The sequence below is a fragment of the Anomalospiza imberbis genome, chromosome 21 (genome assembly GCF_031753505.1).
Source record: "Anomalospiza imberbis isolate Cuckoo-Finch-1a 21T00152 chromosome 21, ASM3175350v1, whole genome shotgun sequence".
Lineage (NCBI taxonomy): Eukaryota > Metazoa > Chordata > Aves > Passeriformes > Viduidae > Anomalospiza > Anomalospiza imberbis.
Genome location: NC_089701.1, coordinates 701,009 through 720,505, shown reverse-complemented (window position 1 = coordinate 720,505; position 19,497 = coordinate 701,009). Strand labels below are relative to the sequence as shown.

General features: G+C 49.3%; 2 protein-coding genes and 1 long non-coding RNA gene across 12 annotated transcripts in view; 1 reads left to right on the top strand and 2 right to left on the bottom strand.

Annotated features, from left to right (window-relative positions):
* The window catches only part of MAPKAP1 (MAPK associated protein 1), an 82,468-nt gene extending 76,938 nt beyond the window's left edge, over nt 1–5,530 (bottom strand). The window contains exon 1 of one of the 2 annotated variants that reach the window (XM_068210883.1): nt 5,449–5,530. The gene's annotated coding sequence lies outside the window, so the exon portion shown is untranslated. The remainder of the gene's footprint in view (nt 1–5,448) is intronic. The other variant, XM_068210882.1, reaches the window with a different exon arrangement.
* Nucleotides 5,531–8,071: 2,541 nt separating this feature from the next.
* Nucleotides 8,072–19,497, top strand: part of PBX3 (PBX homeobox 3) — a 105,058-nt gene continuing 93,632 nt past the window's right edge. For 2 of the 9 annotated variants that reach the window (XM_068210868.1, XM_068210865.1), the window contains exons 1-2: nt 8,136–8,339; nt 10,116–10,189. In XM_068210868.1, the coding sequence (XP_068066969.1) occupies nt 10,141–10,189 (49 nt within the window). In that variant the 5' untranslated portion in view covers nt 8,136–8,339; nt 10,116–10,140. Of the gene's footprint in view, nt 9,261–10,115; nt 10,190–19,497 lie in introns of all 9 variants that reach the window. The other 7 variants (XM_068210867.1, XM_068210861.1, XM_068210864.1 and 4 more) reach the window with 6 other exon arrangements.
* Nucleotides 9,446–10,712, bottom strand: LOC137486016 (uncharacterized). Its single transcript, XR_011005549.1, has 2 exons — nt 10,092–10,712; nt 9,446–9,741 (listed from the first exon to the last, which is right to left on the bottom strand). It is a non-coding gene; the product is annotated as an uncharacterized lncRNA (long non-coding RNA).

Here is a 19,497-nt window from a genome sequence, read left to right as displayed (position 1 = left end):
GGTGACACCAGAGCCAACAGACACTTTCACACCCTGTACCTGTCCCCGAAAGGTGGCAGGCTCCAGGTCAGAATCCTCCAGCTCCACCAAAAGCCCTGCGGTGCCACCAGCACACCTCTGACTGAAGGACATGTCCCTGAAATGACAAGCCAGTGCCACCTTTCTGTGGCATCTTACAGGAAATATTTTCCTCACGTGAAGGGTTGATATTTTTGCTTTTCATGCTTTGAAATACACAGACCTCTAAATAAGCTACAAGAAACAATAAAATCAGAGAAAGCTGTCAGCAGCTAAAAATGTTCTGCTGCAGGAAAGAGCTACAACTTAGAAGTTCCACCAGTTTTAATGGAATGATTTTAAGAGTCCTCCATTTCAAATGGCTAAAAGCAGTTCCAAATTCTCCACAAAACTCTCAAGCCAATTCCTGCCATGTATCTTCCTCTCTAAATTATAAAAGTAAGCTTCTTTCCTCATGTTCTGCAAAGCTGTAACTTGTTTTTGGTTTTTTGTTTGTTTGTTTTAATACTGTTTAAATTGACTATCCTCCTTAAGGAAGTAATAAACAATTAAAGCCCTGTCCAAAGTAAACAAAAGTATTCCAAAGACACAACTTGTGGAAGGTACAATTTGGATCCAAGACAATTGCTAACATACTCAAAACATTGCAAGCTGGAAAAATTATATACCAGTGCAGGTCATGTTATCATTCAAGGGCTTCCACAGTCCCTGTACTCAAACACCTCCTTGACTGTAGCTCTACAAAGTGATCTTTAAAAACTAATGAAAAAGATAGGCAGATTAGAATTAAAAATTGATTTTTTCCCCAGTGTCATATAAGCAGGACAGCATGAACATACTTCAAAATTTATGATTCAGGTTATATGAAATAATTTCCCAGTCAACTTCTGTATGCAATTGCACAAGAAATGGTTCTGGTTATCTGCATTTGCAGCAGCAAAAATAATCAACCCCCTCAAAGGCAGACAGGTCCTGGGCAGGCAGGATAAAGGAAAGTGAACTGAAATATACGAACATTCAAGTTTATGTTTCAGCAAAAGCTCAAGTGCATTTAAGAGTGAATACTTATCTGCACAGGCTGTCACTCACACTCTGGTCCTATCATTAAAAAGGAAATAATCATTTACAGTCATATAAAGAGGCTCTCTCACAAGAGAGACTGGAATTGGGAAGTTATGATGAGCAAACACTACATTACACACAACTTCCAACAAATTATTTCATTTCCAGACCTGTAAATCAATCTGGCATTAGCTCTGTATTTTTGAACTGCTTGGAATTTGGCTATACTTTTGTTGTCACACTAATCAGGATGCAAATGACACCAATTCCAATATTTTAATTACTGAGCTTTAGAGGGGGGAAAATATTGGGGTATGTATGGGAAGTATTCACTCCTCTTTTTCCTGATTTTGTCAAATCATTGTTTAATTGCAGACAAGTTGATTCTCTGCTAACCTGAGAAATCTTGCATCAAGATTTTAAGCAAATAAATAAGTATAAAAAATGCAGAGATTATAAATTAGGGCAGACAAATCTGTATCTAGACTCATGCCTGCAAAGAGCATTCTATCAATATAGTGAAATGCTAATCTCCTAATTAACAACCTAATTAGGTAATTATGGCTTTGCAGAGGGATGCCTAAATGAAATATGACAACATGGTCACCTCTTTATATGGCACCTGTGGGCCTTTTCAGCTGTCACTGCCGAGAGTGCAATATCAATTTGAACAGATGACAAAGTGTTGTCATTTTTCATTCAGATATTGTGCTGAACGCTGGGATCCAGGCGCTCCCAGCGCCGCGTCCTGCCCGGGCTCTGCCTCGTCTGAATATGTGCAAACACTTCGCTTAATTTTTAATGTCTCTGATTAAGCTTGGTTTTCCATGCTGTCTGCAGGCATTCCCTGACACACAGCACAGCTGCAGTGTCACACTGGGATGACCCACAACCCCGGAACCCCCCGACCCAACTTCACAGCACGTGTGCGGGAGAATCCCTATCCAGGAAAAATATCTGAGTGTCTGAGTTCATGTTTGAGGCTTAATTGCTGCTGGCTTTAAAATAACAAAACAAAACCAGAGGGCCTTGTCAATAACACATAATGTTCATTTCACTTTTATTCCTGCTGAACACTTTTCCAGGGCAACAGCAGTCCCTGTCCAGGAGAAGGTGAAGACGATGGACTTTTGCACAGAAGGCTGGGAAGGAACATTTTCAACAAAGGTGCTTTTTCATGGAACACCTTCTGTCACTCATATGCCTAAAATGCTTTAAAGACAATTTGCTGAGCTTGAACATTCCTAAAGGCCATCACCCCATTGGAGCAGGTCTGGAGGAGGCCACAAAAATGATTAGAGGGATGGAGCACCTCTGCTGTGAGGAAGGGCTGGGAGAATGGGGATTGTTCAGCCTGGAGAAGAGAAGGCCCAGGAGTGACCTAAATGCAGCCTTCCAGCATCTGAAGGGAGTCTACAAGAAAGATGGAGAGACACTACATACAAGGGATGGAGGGACAGGACACAGGGAATGGCTCCCACTGCCAGAGGGCAGGGCTGGATGGGATATTGGGAATTAGGAATTGTTCCCTGGCAGGGTGGGCAGGCCCTGGCACAGGGTGCCCAGAGCAGCTGGGGCTGCCCCTGGATCCCTGGCAGTGCCCAAGGCCAGGCTGGACAGGGCTTGGAGCAGCCTGGGACAGTGGGAGGTGTCTGTGCCCATGGCAGGGGTGGCACTGGGTGGGCTTTGAACTCCCTTCCAACTCAAACCACTCTTGGGTTCTGTGATAAATAAAGTATCTTGTTGTAGAGTGGAGAATGAAAGCACAGGCTAGGAGTGCTCGAATATCAGACTAGAGCTTCTATTTTCACAATTCTCAGTGTGATATTCAAGAGCCTAAAAAACCTAATAAATTTCATAAACATCAATACAAGCTTCAATCTTAAAAAAAAAAAAACTGAACCAGAAAGCTTCACCGTTTTACCTTTTCGCCTGTTTGCTACTGAGAGAGATGCTACTCTCTTTGGGTTTTACATACACAAAGGTCCCCAGGCTCAGAGAAAATGCCTTGTCTGGAGCCAGGACAGAGCCTGGGGACACAGTGCAGGTCCAGCCAGCCCAGGGGCTCGCAGCACAGCCACTGCACAGCTCTGCACCAGCACCACGGAGGCTGCTGACACTGCCAGGCAGGGGCTGTGCCTTAAGCAGCAGCACCTGGCAAAACAAACACTGTATTCTTTGTCAGTTTCTTCAGGTTGTTGCCATTCCACTTTTGAGTGCATGCAAATATTGTTACTGCATTAAAAACATGATCTTATTTTTTAAACATAGCAGCATGCAAGCTGCTTCTGACTTAAGAAACTCATGATGATCAGACCTACTTAAAAATGCCCGAGACCTTCAGCCCCTTTGGGACTTTATGTCAAATGGAACTGAACAGATTCACATTTCTTCAGCAAAAGATGAATCCCCTGTTCCTCTGGCTTTTAATTTTGGGTCTGTCTCTTTCAAGAGCACACAAAACATATTCAAGGAGCTTTGTTTTGCTCTCAGAATAATGGATTTAGATACAACACTTCTCAGGCAATAAGCAAACAAGGTAGGGATTGCCCTTTTGCGGTCTGGGATACGAAACTGAGCTGACAGACAGTGAACATCAAGGCATCACAGTCTGATGGAGCTCCTCAGCTCACACACACACAGAGTTAATATTATAACACAGCTTGGAGTCTGTGTCAGAGGCACTCACAGAAACGCCCTGGAGAAGTGCTGCCGCCACCCCTGAGGCAGCCCCTCCCTGCACGGCGGGTCCCGGGTGTGGGCAGCATCGCTGCCACGCTGACACCCCCGGGCTCTGCCCCCACAGCTCCAGCCTGCCCCTTCCAGCACCTGAGCTCCATCCCCATTGCTCAGCCAGTGTCATTTGCCCTTGGACATCAGAAGGAATTCTGGATATCAGAAGGAATTTCTTCACAGAAAGGGTTGTCTGGGTTGGAAGGGGCTGCCCTGGGAGGTGGTGGAATCACCAGCCCTGAGGTGTTCAGGGAATGACTGGACGTGGCACTCAGTGCTCTGGCCTGGTTGACAAGGGGGTGGTGAGTCAGAGGCTGGGCTCGATGATCTCAGAGCTTTTTTCCAGCCTCAGTGACGGTGTGATCTCCAAAAAGAGTGACCATATGGGAGATGGGCTGCTCCTACCTGGGGATGTGAGCTCATGTGCTGTGCCACATGCTGCCATAACTGACCTTTCCATACAGGTGTGTGCTTTTCACGCCCACAACTTCGAATGGTCGGGAAAATTTCGTGCTACAGAACGCATAACACAGATCCCTGTGTCAGGCTGCTCCACTTGCAGAGGCCTTCACTGATGCAAAGGAAATGCACAACAAGAATGTAGCTGTTACTTATTATTTTAAAATTTGTTATTTGTTATTTTTTAATTTGTTACATGTTGCAATTGGGTAAAAAATTTAACCAACGGATGAGAAAAGGGTGTTACAACAAAGACCTGAAATATGACTGATACAGAAATGGACTAAACTGGTTCTCCCTGCTTCACTTATTTCTGTACAAGTCTATACGTACATACTGATCTCAATTTATTTTTAATCTAACCCAAAAAAGTGTCCGTGAATGGAGCTGTTCTGAATTTGGAAAAGTAACTGAGAGAGTCTAATTCCCAGTCTTGCATCTACCTGACTATGCCCCGACGCCTAAAATCGTGTAGAACACACTCAGGACACCCACGCTTGGCTCTGGCATCTCTGTTTAGTCAATTACCAAACTTCCACTAGCACAGAAATCAACTCATTGCTGCATCGCCCGGACACCTTTCCCGCTCCCCTGTGGTGTTCACGGTTCTGATGGCACTGGCGAGCAGGAGCAGCACCGAGAGCCCCCTGCGGAAAGGCATTTGGGTGTGATCCCGCTCAAAGCGCCCACCTGGAGCAGCCGCGCAGGCAGAGCTCTCCCTGCGGCCGGCAGGAGCAGCCAGGACACGGGGACACGGGGCGTGACGGGGGACCGGGATGGAGTGACCGGCACCCGGCCAGAGACCGCACGGCAGCCGTGTGCCTCCCGCTCCCGCGGGGCGCGGACATCCCCAGGGCATCCCGGGGGCTCCTGCCGGACCGTGCCGGTCCCTGGCGCCCCAGCCGCACTCACCTGTCCCCCGCCACCCATCGCTGGCGGACACTCGCCTGACCCGCTCCGTTTGCCCCGCGCTGCGCCGCTCCCGCCCCGCCGCCGGGAGACCCCGCGGGAGCGGCCCCGCCTGCGCGCCCCGGGAGCCGCGGTGCCCCCGAGCCGCGTCCCGGGCAGGCTGACAGCCGCTGCCGCCGGTCACGGCATCCCGCGGGGGCCCTGCGAGGGACTGACAGCGCGGGCGGCCGCGGCCGCGGCCCCGACCGCCCCCCGCCCCGCACTTACCGGCGCCGCCGCCGCCGCCGCCGCCGCTGCGGGGCCGCGCAGCCGCTTCCGGGTCCGGGTCCGGCGGAACGGGCGCGGGGCCGCGCGCGACCCGGAAGCGCCGCGGCGGCGGAAATGACGGTGCGGAACGGGCGGGGCGGCGGCAGCGGGCGCGGAATGGGCCGGGCCGGGCGCGGCTGCGGCGGGCACGACAGCCCAGCCCGTGATGCCCCGGGTCGGTAGCGGGGACAGCCGCGGCCGAGAGGCGGTCACCGGTGCCGCACGGTGACACACAGCAGGCTGTTCTCACGGGGATCGCACCAGTTTTATTCCCAATTTCTTGCTAAAAGCACAGTGACGTTTGCATTTATGTGGTGGGTTTAGAGCAGAGCACGCAGGTAGCGCTCGGTGTACACCACACGCGGTCAGTGCTGCCCGGGACGGGCACTGAGCAGTGACCCCGGGTTATCCGCTGCTCCGGGGCTGGAGCAGGGGCGCCCAGCCACCACCTCCGGCCTCCTGGAGCTGCAGGTGTTCCCAGCTGTTCCCAGGGTTCCTGTTCCTGGCCTGCTGGCCGTGTGTCCCTGTCACCTTTCCAGACTTGCTGGTGCAGCCTGCGCAGTTTCCCGTGGAAGTAAGCAGGCGTGTTAATCCCTGAGGAAAGCCTAACGTGGCTGCCTCAGCAGTTGCACACATCAAAAAACAGCTGCCTTCGAGAGGGACAGTGGACAGCACGGCACAAGTGCCACCGAGGGCCTGTGAGGAGCAGGTACCAGTGACTGGCAACAGTGCAGTGAGGGCAGGAGCTGGAGCTGCCCCAGCACAGGGCATTCCACCAGGAGTGCCTGGCTGCAGCTGGCAGAGCCCAGAGCTCTGGAGTGACTGGACTCAGCCTCCTGCAACAGTACCAGAAATCACCCAGAACAGCAGCTTTGTGCTGATGCAGTGAGGCTGAGCGGGTCCCTGCAGGGGCCAGGGAGCCCTGTCCCGTTTGGCAGGGTCAGGGGCTAGGGGAACTGCCCATTCCATCCGTGACACTTCACCCTCAGGGGGCAAATGCAAGTGCATCTGTGAAATATTCACAATAATACCAATTTGAACTGCCTTTGGGGTAGCGTTCTGAGTAAAACTGGATGACCCTGAAAACTCATTGGCTCAAGACAGACAATGGTGGAGTAATTAAGATGTAAAGTAATTGAAATGTGAATAAATTTACTAACTGCATGGGGGGACAGTGAGACCACAGATTTGTTGACCAGGAGCCATCTCCATCTGCACCAGCCGTACGTGGCCCCAGCCAGTTTGGTTAAAGGGCTCCAGTGACATCCAGGCCCCAAGTGAAGGCGTGGGATGGCGATGCCAGCTGGGGCTGGGGGAGCCGGGAGCTCTGCTGGGCCCATGCCGAGCCTGCGGCATTAGCCAGAGCAGCAGGAAGGTCAGGGGATGAGGGCTGAGCTTGGGCATGGCTCCACTGAGACTGTCCATCACAGACAGAGCACAGACAGCAAATGTCTTTAACCGTGATGGCTTTAACCGTGGCTCTCCACTGCACCTACAGGAGGCTTCCCTAAGAGGTCTGTGTGGGGGCAGCAGTGTTGGACAGCACCCAAAGTGTGAGCAAAACGGACCGGACCCGGAGGAAGCTGGAGCGGACGGGGCAGTGCCCCACTGAGGAGGGGTGGCAACGATCCACAGGTAACCACGTCAGGGAATGAAGTCGTAATTACCCTTGCTGCCTGTGCTTCTTTCTCTTCTCTTTTCTGCGCTTCCGTGCAGATTTACAAAAAGATGATGTGCAATTACCCCCGGTAACGCACGGTCTGAGCCGTGGGCTGTGCCAAAGGCTCCTGTTCTGTCCCGCAGCCTCCCCGCGGGGACACGCTCAAGGCACGGGCCGCGACAGACCGGCCCGCGACCCGGGGCTGCATCGCACGGCCGCAGCCGCCGGCCCTGGGGCAGGCGCGGCCTCCCCCGGGAGTTCGGGAGGCACCGGGGCTCCATGGCACGGCTGCAGCCGCCGGCCCCGGGGCAGGCGCGGCCTCCCCCGGGAGTTCGGGAGGCACCGGGGCTCCATGGCACGGCTGCAGCCGCCGGCCCCGGGGCAGGCGCGGCCTCCCCCGGGAGTTCGGGAGGCACCGGGGCTCCATGGCACGGCTGCAGCCGCCGGCCCCGGGGCAGGCGCGGCCTCCCCCGGGAGTTCGGGAGGCACCGGGGCTCCATGGCACGGCTGCAGCCGCCGGCCCCGGGGCAGGCGCGGCCTCCCCCGGGAGTTCGGGAGGCACCGGGCCCGGCCCGGCGGGACGGCGCGGGCCCGGCCCGCCGTCACCACGGCAACGGGGGCGGGGCCCGGGCCGCTCGCCCCGCCCAGCCGCCGTTCGAACGGCCCAATCACAAGTTCCTCAGCCGGGGGCGGGACCCGAGCTGGGTCGGCGGGCACGGCACCACCCTGCGGGCGCTGATTGGCCAAGGCCGCCGCCAGCTCCCGCCTCCTCGCACGGCGATTGGCCGCCGTGCCCGTCGCTCTCGCACGAGGCCGGCCCCTCCCGCCCGCCCCGGGAGCGCGGGCGCCGCTGGGCCCGGCGGGAGGGCCGCGCGCGCGGACCGGGGCGGGCGGGGCCCCGCGCGGGGCGGGGCGGGGCGGGGCGGGGCGGGGCGGGGCGGCGGGACCGCCCGGCGGGGCGGGGCCGGGGCGGGGCGGGGCCGGCGGGAGGGGCGGGGCCGGCGCTCCGCTCCCTCTCGCGCGCCGCTCGGCTCCTTCACAGGGTGACACGTCTGCGGTGAGTGAGTGGCGTTGGCAGCCTGTCAATCCCTCACCGGAGCGGCCATCAAACAACATAAAACACGCGCGGGCACCGGGCGCGGGGCTCATAAATTCCGGCGGGCCGATATTTTTGCACATTGCTTTGCAGAGAGTGTGTAATTAATTTTTTTACAGTTCTTTCCCCGTTATTTCCGCTCTTTTCTTTGCACAAGTTCAAACTTTTGATTGCTGCTGTCTCACCCCCGTGCACAGACTTGGGATCGTTTGTTATTTGGGGGGGAGGGCGATTAATTTTTTTTTTTTTTTTCCCTCTGTGATTTTGTTTTCTTGGCTTTTTTATGTTGCAATTTGGGGGTGGGGGTGTTCGCTGGTTTGTTGTGGTTTTTGCTGTTTGCACCCTCCCAACTTCTGAAGGATTTGAAAGCGAGTTTTTTTGATTTTGTATTTAATTTTTTTTTTTTTTTAATTTTGCCTTTTTGCAAAGAAGATTTTTGGACAAGTGGGGAAAGACATAAAAAGCAACAATAAAAATAAAAAAGGAAAAAAAAAAGCTTTGGAGGAAGATTGTACCAGGAAAACCTCACAGAAATCTGCTCAGCTCATTTATCCGAGGCACCAATATGATGATGATGAAAGAAGATTGTAACTAAAGAAGAGAGTGATTTACTGCCCTGGGAAGGAGAAGAGAGTGGAATAAACAGCTGAGATCCGGTCAAAACACAAATACTGCATTTTTTTTGTTATCGTTTTGTTTGGCTATTTTTTTTTCCCCTTTTTTCGTGGTGTGTGTGCAGAGCGCGGTCAGGAGCGCGGCACTGGGACTGAGCGGGGCAGGCGCTGCCGTGACCGCCCGGAGCGCGGCCCGGCCCGGAGCCATGGACGATCAGTCCAGGATGCTGCAGACTCTGGCCGGCGTGAACCTGGCCGGACACTCGGTGCAGGGGGGCATGGCCCTGCCGCCTCCCCACGGACACGAAGGGGCTGACGGCGACGGCAGGAAGCAGGACATCGGCGACATCCTCCATCAGATCATGACCATCACTGACCAAAGCCTGGATGAGGCACAAGCAAAGTTGGTTTCGTCTAATTAAACCTTGTCTTTTAAAAAATTATTATTAATATTATTATTTTTTAAAATTATTTTTGGTGTGTGTGTGTGGTTTTTGTTTCTCTCCTTCCTGCTCCTCTGCAGAGACCCGGAGTCTCACAATTAAGAGCAACTTCTTGGGGCCAAAAGAGAAATTACCAGCAGCCAAGGCAGAGCCAAGTTGCTATTTAATGATTTCTTTCCTAAAAAAAAAATAATATATATGTATATGTATATATATGATAAATGTAGAAGTATGCGATGGTTCTGCCGTGACTGTGGTGTGCGGGAGGCTGTGGCTGGTCCCTGCCCGTTCCCGCTGGACGCTGTCCGGTGGATACCGGCCTTTGCGCCGCCGTCCATCCGTCTGTCTGTCCGGCCATCCCTCAAAGTACAACTTTGCCTCTTTCTTTCTTTTCTTGTCTCAAAGTGGCAGCAGATGAATTATAAATCTGACCAGATATTGCTGCAGGAGAGGGTGTGTGTGTGTGAATAAAACCCAAACCAAACCCTGGCTCTATTAAATCACAATAAATACAAAAACAATGTTAACTCTGTACACCTCCCCGCCCCCCCCCCCCCACCAATCTCCTTAATAAATCAGTTCTAATATCGCAGGACGGGGACGAGGGGGGTGGATTTTCCCCCTCGTTCGGGCGGTGTTTGCACAAAGATAATTCCGCATGAAAGCGGAGCGGGATGAGGGAGGCTCCGGCCGGCCCTCGCTGCCCGCGGCCCCGGGACCCCCGGCCGCGGGGCGAGCGGCCCCAGCGCGGGGCTGGGGAAGGCGCCATGTTGCTGGAGCCCGGCGCTAACCGCTTGTCCTGTGCTCTCTTGCAGGAAACACGCCCTGAACTGCCACAGGATGAAGCCCGCCCTGTTCAGCGTCCTCTGCGAGATCAAGGAGAAAACAGGTACGGGCCGCCCGCGCCGCCGCCGCCGCCGCCGCCGCCGCAGCCATCTTAGCGCTCCCGCCTCGCGCCGCGCCGGGCCCGGCGCCCCTCACGCCGCCGGGGGCGGGGGCCGGGCCGGGCCGGGCCGGGGGAGCCCCGCGGAGCCGGGGGCACCGGCGGCTCGTGAGGCGGCGGGAGCGCCGGGAAATGGCGCGGGGGTCCCCCCGTCTCGGCCCCCGGAGCGCCCGCGCTGCCGCGTTACCGTCAGACGGTGTGTGAAAGACATCCCGAGGCGGTGTGACCGCGGGTTTGAACCCCGGGCCGCGCCGTGAGCTTTGTGAGGGGCGGGAGCGGCGAGCCCAGCCCGAGGCGGCCCCGCCGTGCGCGCCCCGACCCCGCTCCTGTGCCCGGCGCTGCTCCGGCGCCTCCCGGGCGCTGGGATTTTAAACGCCAGAATTCTCAAAAATCATCTCAAAAGTGCGATTCTTTTTTTTTTTTTTTTGTCTACATTAACGCGACAGGAATTAACTCCGTGCTTTTCTTGTGGGCAGTCTAGGAGGTTTTTTTGCAATTTTTTCACATCACTGAATTTATAGAATTTTTTGTTTGTTTAAAGAAGAAAATTTGCAAAGTATTCTGCTTTGTATTATGAGAACAAGGACATTTAGTGAAAATAATATTTAATGAGAATAAGAATATTTAACAATAGTAAGAACATTTAACAATAACAAAAACATTTATTATGACTGGATTTAAAAATGAATGGCCAATTATTCGCATATAGCTTAAGCCATTGCCTGGCTTTTTAGCTCTATGTGATACTCAGTAACGTTCTGCTTAATTCCACACTGAAAAAATAAAACTGGATGAAAACAACCCAACGTGAAATCATTGCAAATCTGAGCTGTGGAGCCGGAGTGAGCGGTTCTCTGTGAATTATGGTGCTTTATGTCCAAGGGTTTCTTTGCTACCGGGGATCCACTTCAGTTCCTGCTGACAGCTAAGCACTAGGGTATTGACTGTGTTGTGAATATTAAGATTGATTCTGCTTTATGTTGCATTATATTACCCGGGATAAGGGGAATGATCCCTCTCCCTTCCCACCTACATACGTTCCACCTCGGTTGGCTCGGAACCCCTTTCCTTGGCTTGTGTGTTTGTTTCCTGCCTTTCCCTAAACTTCTTTGCCCGTCCTGCTCCGGAGCCAGAGAGCAACCTGCCCTCGGTGTTCAGACATTTGCAGGAGGCACATTTCAATTAAGGAGGCAGGCGTAGGTCCCGCGGTCACTTTATTTGCAGAGGGCTTAGCCTCAGTGTTTTGAAAGGCAAGTGTAGTCAGCCACATGTCAGAGGTGAGCTTCGAAGAGAACCCGAATCCTTTCAGCGGTGGGATTACTGGCACAGGGTGGTTGTGAGGCCGCCGCCGTCTCGCAGGCGAGGGGGAACCTGACAAGAGACTCTGTGGTCTGAAACCTTTTGGGGTGTTTGAGTGATAACTTGTAGGTTGGGATGCTGCATTTGTGCTGCAAGAAGTCGAGCAAGTTTTCAAGTTCTCTCTGTTTTGTGAAATCGCTGAGAACCAACAAAGAGTGAAGGCGTCTGCCTGCCCAAAGGCGAGCTCCTGCCAGCCCTGCAGCAAGGGAGGAACACGATTAATGCTCTGAGTGATTGATGGAGATGAATCCACACCGCCACCAAAAACTCTTCCCAGAAGGGGACCTTCACTCAGGGTCTCCCAGTTGAAGTGAAATGTCTGTGCAGGCTTTACTTAGAGTGCTAAGGCAAAGAAAATGTGAAAATAAATTGTAGCCTGTTTTGTGGAAGCTGTTCTCAGAGGGAATGGCTCAAACAATTCTAAACTGGAAGCTTGAGGAAGGGTCTGAGATGCAGTTAAAGCAGAGGTGTCCCCCTCTCTGCTTAGGGCTCTGCATTGTCTTGTGGTCCGACAACTGTCAGGTGCCTAAACCTGCCTCCGCTGGGGTCATGTGCTGGCGTTTAATTCTTCCTGATCAGAAGGAAAGTTCACCTGGGTGTGGGAATTGCCATGATGGTTTCATCACTGTCTTCCTCCAGAGGTGAGGAAGTCATGTCTGTTCAGAAACAAGTCATGCGATATTTAAGTAATTTTAAAATTGAATTAGGTATTTATTTGCATTTTAGTAGTTTTGAGTACAGTCAGAGAGGACTTTGTGAGACTGGCTGGGAGAGAGCACAAGAAGGAATTCTCAGTTTGCACGGAGCCACTGTCACTTCCCAGCAAGGGTTAATGGATACATCTCATTTCTGAAAGCCTCACACAGGGTCAGGAGCTGAAGATTTTTATTTTTTCTCCCTGTGAGCTATTTACCATGTACAAAGCAAATCACCGAGTTACTGAATTTAGCCTGACATTTCTTTTTTAACATTTTAACATTTTCAGAAGTGCTGCATAATACATTTAAGTGCTTTACAACTATTAATAGCTGCGTGTATTCTGAGAGGCAACCTCAAGGTAGCATGGTGTTCATAAAGAAACTGCCACCTCTGGCTTTAATTAGTTCAAAGAAAAATTATACCAGCGTTCTACCGAAGCCCCTCCAAGAAAATAGGAAGATAAGCAAGTGAGGACCCAGTGGCTCCCTTGGCTGTGCTCCTGCTCGCCGAGGTGGCACTGGATGCACGCTCACATCTGTTGCATACCTGTGTCTCACTCCGTTTCCTCACGTCCTGCCAGAAGGAATCAAAAACTGATTTGCACCATTGTTTGTTTTTTTTTTTAATAGCTCTTTTTTACTGACTAAAACACCTTCAGACTAGTGATTTGATTAAGCTTCCTCCAGGATGTCGCTCAACCTGGGGTCCTGGTTGTTCTTACGGAGAAAGAAGTGAAAATATATTAATTCTTGTAGTCTTAAAATGTCTTAGGGAATTGCATTTATTTCCCAATGGAGAAAAATATTATTAGGTCCTGGACTGCATTGATAGACAATTTGTTTTTTTGTCTTTAAAAGTCATTAACAGAGAGAGGATCACAGGTTTCTAAAAATGTCTGAGTTTGTGTGCATAACCGTGCACACATCTACAGTTAGTCATTTATTTATTTATTTCCTCAAGTCCAGCAGCAACAATGATAGCTGCCAACCAACCCCGAATTTACTGTCACCACCACCCCTAAATAGCATTCATTTCCTAGTAAAGCCTAATGGCATACATGATGGTTTGCCAGATTTGTGGCCTTTGTGAGGCTTATAAGCAGGACTGACTTGGGAAGATCATAAAACTTAATGAACTTCTCGACTGCAGGAGGTGTCCGCAGGGGAAGCGAAAGGCCTGCTCGGCTGCTCGGGCTGCTGCAACTATTTTTTATGTCTAAAGAGAGAGGATGAAAATGTTCATTAGGAACGTTCTCCCCTCGCATGGATTTTTGCTTTAAAGAATGAATAGAAAAGCTCTGAAAAGCAGACGAACCGCGTGTTAGCCACGGGGTTAATTCCTCGCTGTTCCCGTGTAAGTTACCCTTATTTTTATTGCTACAACTGTAAATAGCCGTGCGCTGTGATTAAAGGGCTGCATCGGGCCCAGCCTGCTGCAAAGCTCCTTATTGATGACCTGGCCCGGCTGCTCGGGAACGCCCCTTGTCAATGTGCTGCAGGGCGAGGGGACTCCTTGGAGCAGCGCTGCCTTGGCGTGGCTCCGGCAGAGTTGGGAAGTGTTAACCCCTGTCGGCACCGCGGGGCTGCACGAGGCAGTGGCAGCACTCTGCCCTTGCACTGCACAAATTTCAACTTTCCAGCGCCGGTAAACTGACGTTTGGTGCGAGCAACTCTCAGTAACGCTATAACCCTCAGTCCTGCCGGAACACGAGAGGATTCAGATGGAACAATGAAATGGCACTGATAGCATACATATATGTGCCTGTGTGTGGGAGTGTGTGTGTATTTTGGCTATTTTCTAAATATCGGCTGTGATGCTATTGTTACTTACTTTAGCTCTTTAAAATATTTACGTGCAGTCCTGTTTTTTAGTGGTTTTTTTTTTTTTTTTCAAGCTGCTAAATACATATTTTGTTGTTCCCTGACTACCTGAAGAAGTCAGAGCTGGGTGTTTATGTGCATCCAGCTCAGCTTAAATTGTTTAGCTTTTGCTTCCATCTCATGCTTCAGTACCAAGGTTTGTCATCGACCCAGTGGTTGTACTTTTGAATGTATTTTTTTAATTGCCAGCAGATGTATTACAAATGATGCCGTGCAGCAGAATGTTTGGTCGTTTGCACTGTCCTTATGGCAATGACATTGCTTTTCTTCATAAATGTCCTACTAGGAAAAAATAAATTGAATAAAGTGTCTTGATTATCGTTTGGTCATCTGTTTCCAACACATTCATTATCAGCAGCCTGGTTCTTTGGTGGATTTCTACCAGGGCACTGCTCTAGTTGAGAAAATGGCGATTTGGTGATTATGGGCATTAGAGAAATTCATGGTATTTTGTCTCACAGAACCTGAGACTGCACCTTACCTTTAGCGCTTCCCATTGCTGGTGCTCCTTGCTACATTTAAATATCCATCTTCACCTTGAGTATTGGGATTAGTGGTTCCAGAGATTTTTTTTCCCTCTGTAGAGGATAAATTTGGCCCTACTTGTCAATACTAATTTAGCCAGGAGCAGGGATTTATTTTATTTATTTTATAGCTGTCTTTCATGTCTTTCCATTTATTTTTGAATTCGACACATTTGCTTGCTTATCTGAAAATACCAAATTATAGCAGTTACCGTGTGGTGTATTTTAGGATGCTTGTTGTAAGTTAAGGAATTTTTGCATTCAGATAAATTATTGTCATGGCATGTATGGAATGCAAAACAGGGTTTTGTTTTTTGGTTTTTGTTTTTTTTTTTTTTGTTTTTTTTTGTTTTTTTTTCAGGATTTAACACATTTATCAAGCTCTGTTCCTGCAGCTTTCAATGGAAAAGTTGTATGATATGGATATTATGCTGTCTTTTTTCAATTTAAACATTGATTTGTGTGAAACATTAATATAATGATATTTGCAGTGTACCGTAGACAAATATAAGCAGAATTAGACACTCTAAATTGGTACAAATGCAACGCAATATTTAAATCTGAATGAAGGCTCTATTAATAATGACGGAGCGGAGCGCGTGGCGGTCCGGTTTGGATGTGTCCTCAGATTTTAGGCTGTTTTTCAATTCCTCGCACATCGTGCCCATGATGGCTCGATGAATATTTTTATGAGCGGCAGGAACGGATGCGAATCCGTAATCCGTGCGCGGCTGCGAGCGAGCCCAAAGCAGCGGAGCCCCGAGCGGAGCTGCGCGCCCGGCGCCGCGCTGGAATTAGCCGGAGCTGTCGGAGCGCCGCGATTGACACCCTGGGAAGAATGCTTTGTTTGTTTGCTCAGCAGTCATGTTTAATGCTCTTCGCTTATCAAGGTGATCAGCATGGTTCAGATAACACATGCCTGACACCGCCTGCCTTTTCTCACCAGCGTGTTGACCTTTTGTCACGTTTGCTTTTCTCTGGTAGGCAATTCCTGGCTTTAAGTGTGAATGGAGTAAATAATTCACATCAATATTTAATATAAATTATTAAAGTTTCTGTCAGCTCTTACAGTCCATGCTTTTATAGAGTTGGAGTAGTTCATCAGCCAAACAGATGAATTGTGCAGCTCAGCTGGACATTAGAGCTCCTCCATCGCGCTGCCGGGACTGAGGCAGGAAGCAGGGAATTAAATAGGAAAGGTAATGCAGCCTGGTCCTTCAACACTGTTTTTCAGTACTGCACATTCTTTAGGAAGGCTCGAAGCGCCAGATAAATATCCAGCATAATTTATTTTGGTATGAGTGTACTTTTTTTTCCCCTTCATGTTGCAAATGGAAATGCAGAAAACCCCACTGCCCCCCGGCATTTTCTTCTATTCTTTGTTACTGGCCTTGCTTAGGTGCTCCAGGCCCTTCCTGGACGTAGGGTGGGACTACTGGTGTTGGGAGGTAGGGTTTGGGTGGGTTTTTTTTTTGTTTTGTTTTTGGTTTTTGTTTTTTTTTTTCCCTCAGTGTTCTATTTCTATTTTTAAAGACTGGTGCGGAGCCCTAAGGTGATGAAGTTTCAGGGTTTTTTAGACTTTGTTTATAAATTACAATTTATATTTTGCAAAGTGACCTGTGATTGAATGTAGATTCTGAAAACATTTTTTAAAGGAGAAAAGCTCTGATCTCTGATTGTAACAGCTCAAATGTGTTTATTGCGTCAGGAATTGAATAAATATAGCATGTTTTACATAAAAGCATATAGTAGAAATCATTATGCACTTACTTTAATGTTACGCTCTTTTAGGTGTTTCATTTCTTTTGTTAATGATCAGTTCAATGCGTGTTGCACAGTCACAGGGACTGCAACAATGTGAATCACTGAACATCCCATGTAATGCGAATCCATCACCTGGAAGGGAGGTGGGTTTGTATCATGTGTTTACAGGTCAAACCCTTTTGCTATACTTCAGTCATGCATCAACATTTAAAGCCAATCTCTCATTCCTCATTGTCCAGCAGGTGGCTTTGTCATAGATTATTTAATTTTTAATCATTTATTGTAAGTGGAAAAGGTTATTTAATAATATTATCCTGACAGCATTTTTTAAAAGAACAACAGTTTTCCAGTATGTCCTGTGGTGTATGACAGGGTCAATGGAAGCATCTAGAGAGCTTCAAGTACACAATCTAAATTAAGATTCTAAACAGGCATTACAGATGCTGGTAACTTTGGCAATTATCATTTTGTTTGGTGAACAGTAGTAAAACAGTGTGCGGTAAAAGTGTTTAGAGAGAGAGGATAAATAAATTGAACAGTTTTGCAATGCAAAGTGGTTTGTGGTGTTTTTGAGGATTTCTTGGCTCTTGCTTAACTGCTATTGTGAAGCCTGGAGCAGATTTTCCCATTGCTAATGCCCTAGAAGTATTAATTCACTTTGATATGCTAATTAGAGGGCATTATGCAAGAAATGAGATTAAGTGGCAGCATGAAGCCATTTGCCTGTCAGTAAATTGAGAGCTTTAGCATCAGGAGGAGCTTTGTTTTTTCTGAGTTTCTCTTGGTTTTGCATATAAATAAAATTGATTGAAAGGTCTAGAGAAGCTTCTAGAACATTGGTGGTTCTTTTTCTCCTTCTATGATTATTTAAACTTCATGTTAAAGCCTTTCTCTGAATATTAATTGATCTAATGGGAGATACTGAACATGAAGAATTTCATTGTATTCTCAGTTACTGTATCTTAACAAAAGGAAAGTATTAGAATTCTTTGTGTCATCTGATTTTTGTGGGATTATTTTAGATATATCTTACAGCTTTGTATTCTAATGTCTCTGCCTGCTCCCAGCTGCTGTGCTGAGAGCTGTACCTGTGTGGAGGTGGTTTTGCCAGTTCTGCTGCTTTGGGGATTGGTGTGAGGGCTCAGCTAGCTGAAGGCAAATGGCAGGCTCAGATTCCTGGCCAATGGGGCTGTGGACATTTGTCACCCCCACTCACCCACAGCTTTCCCACCATTTCTGATGCAAATCACACATGTATTTTCCTTCCTTTAGGAAAGAAGGGGCTGTAATATTGACCATAGATTTTATTCAACTGTCAGAAATTGTGTTAAAGTAACATTAAGGGATTGACTTACAGCCATAAGAGTGAGGGAATTTCGAGTTAATAGTTAAACTCTGCCCTTAACTCAACTCATTGAACCTATTTATTAGAGCATATATGATACATAAGATCACTGTGCTGAGACCTCTGCTGTAGCAGGATGCTCCAGGATGGCACAAAGATGAGATGTTCTGATCTAGTTCAAATTTTCCTTTGTTTTTTGAGGATTGGAGTTTTGGCGTGTGTGTGTGTGGTTTTCATTCAGCCTCTGAGTTGCTTTACTACAGTTTTGTGATTAGTTTTGGTTTTGCAATACTGTTTTTTAAAAAAAAAATCAGAGAAGTAATTCTGGAAATTGAACAAAAATTTAGCAAAAAATAAACCCAAAGCAAACCCAGCCCAAGCCTCTCTGGTCCTCTTTGCCTGAGTGCAGCACAGTGGCTCTTTGAGTGCCCATCTCCTCCACAGATCATTGTCGCAAAGTCAATCAGGGGAGCAGTGCTGGAGTGACAGTGCTTGTTATGAGCCCCAATAGTTATTTAAAAGAAAGGAAAAAGGATAAAAAAATGGCCCAGAGCTGCGTGCGGGGGCTGTTCATGCTGGATGCACATGCTCTCCCTGATCCTGGCAGCTGAAGTCTATCACTGTTGGGAAATTTTTAACATGAACCACATGAGACACAAACCACGGCGGTTTCCCCGGAGCCACGGGGGTTTTCACGTCAGCGCAGGACAACTGGCACGTGCACTGCGGGTCCCTGCCCGCCGTCCCTGCCCGCGGCGCCCGCCCGCCCTGCTCGCCCCAACAAAGGGGCCCCGGTGCCGTTCTCATGGGAAGCATGATGGCCCTGGTCACCCACAGCTCCCCAGAGCTTGGCCCAAAGAATCCCATCAGGAATGTATAATCCAAAACTTTAGTTGTCATAGTGAACCTTTTTGATACTGGAAGGAACAAAACATCACCCGACACTGCAAAGTCAGTTCTCACAGGCAGCAAAAGGAAGTGTCGCTGGGCTCCAGCTGCTCATTTTGGGTTTCAGATTGTTGAACAAAAGAACTAAGTAATGAAAATGTTCTGAAGCTGACCTTAGCTTTACCAGTAGACCCCTGATGGTGTTGTTTCAGGGGAAGACGGTGCTGGAGAGGAAATCCTGGCACTGCTGGTTTGAGTCCTGGTGCTGCTGTTGACTGGGGAAGAAACCTTCCTCTCGCTGAGTGAGGAGGGACGCGGTGACCTCGGTAGGGCAGACCCCGAGCTCAGCTGCCGCCTCATGGAACTGAATGCAAGAGCTTGCTTCTCTTTTCTTTAAAATGGGAATGTTATCCATCTGATTTTTTGTGAAGGTTGTGTTGACTTGGTGCTGTGTGTTAAAAAGGAATATTTTTATCAAGTGTTTGGTTTAATTAAAATTGTTATGTCAGAGGTAAATTTACAGTTTCCACTTTGGCCGCGGACGAGTCATACCTCCTGGAGATGAAGAAATTAAGCTTTCCTTAGACTTCTTCTTTTCTTGGCTTTAATCAGGAATGTTTTTGGACTCCATGGTTAGACCTCTGCTGAAGGGATAGCAGGGTTTCGTGCCTTGGTGGTTGGTTTGCTCAGTACAGAAGGAGAAGGCTTGCTCCGGTCGCCGGGGATTGGTGCTCTCCTTGCACAGTAGCTGTTCGAGGCAGGCTGGCACACTCAAAAGGCTGTGCCAGGCACACT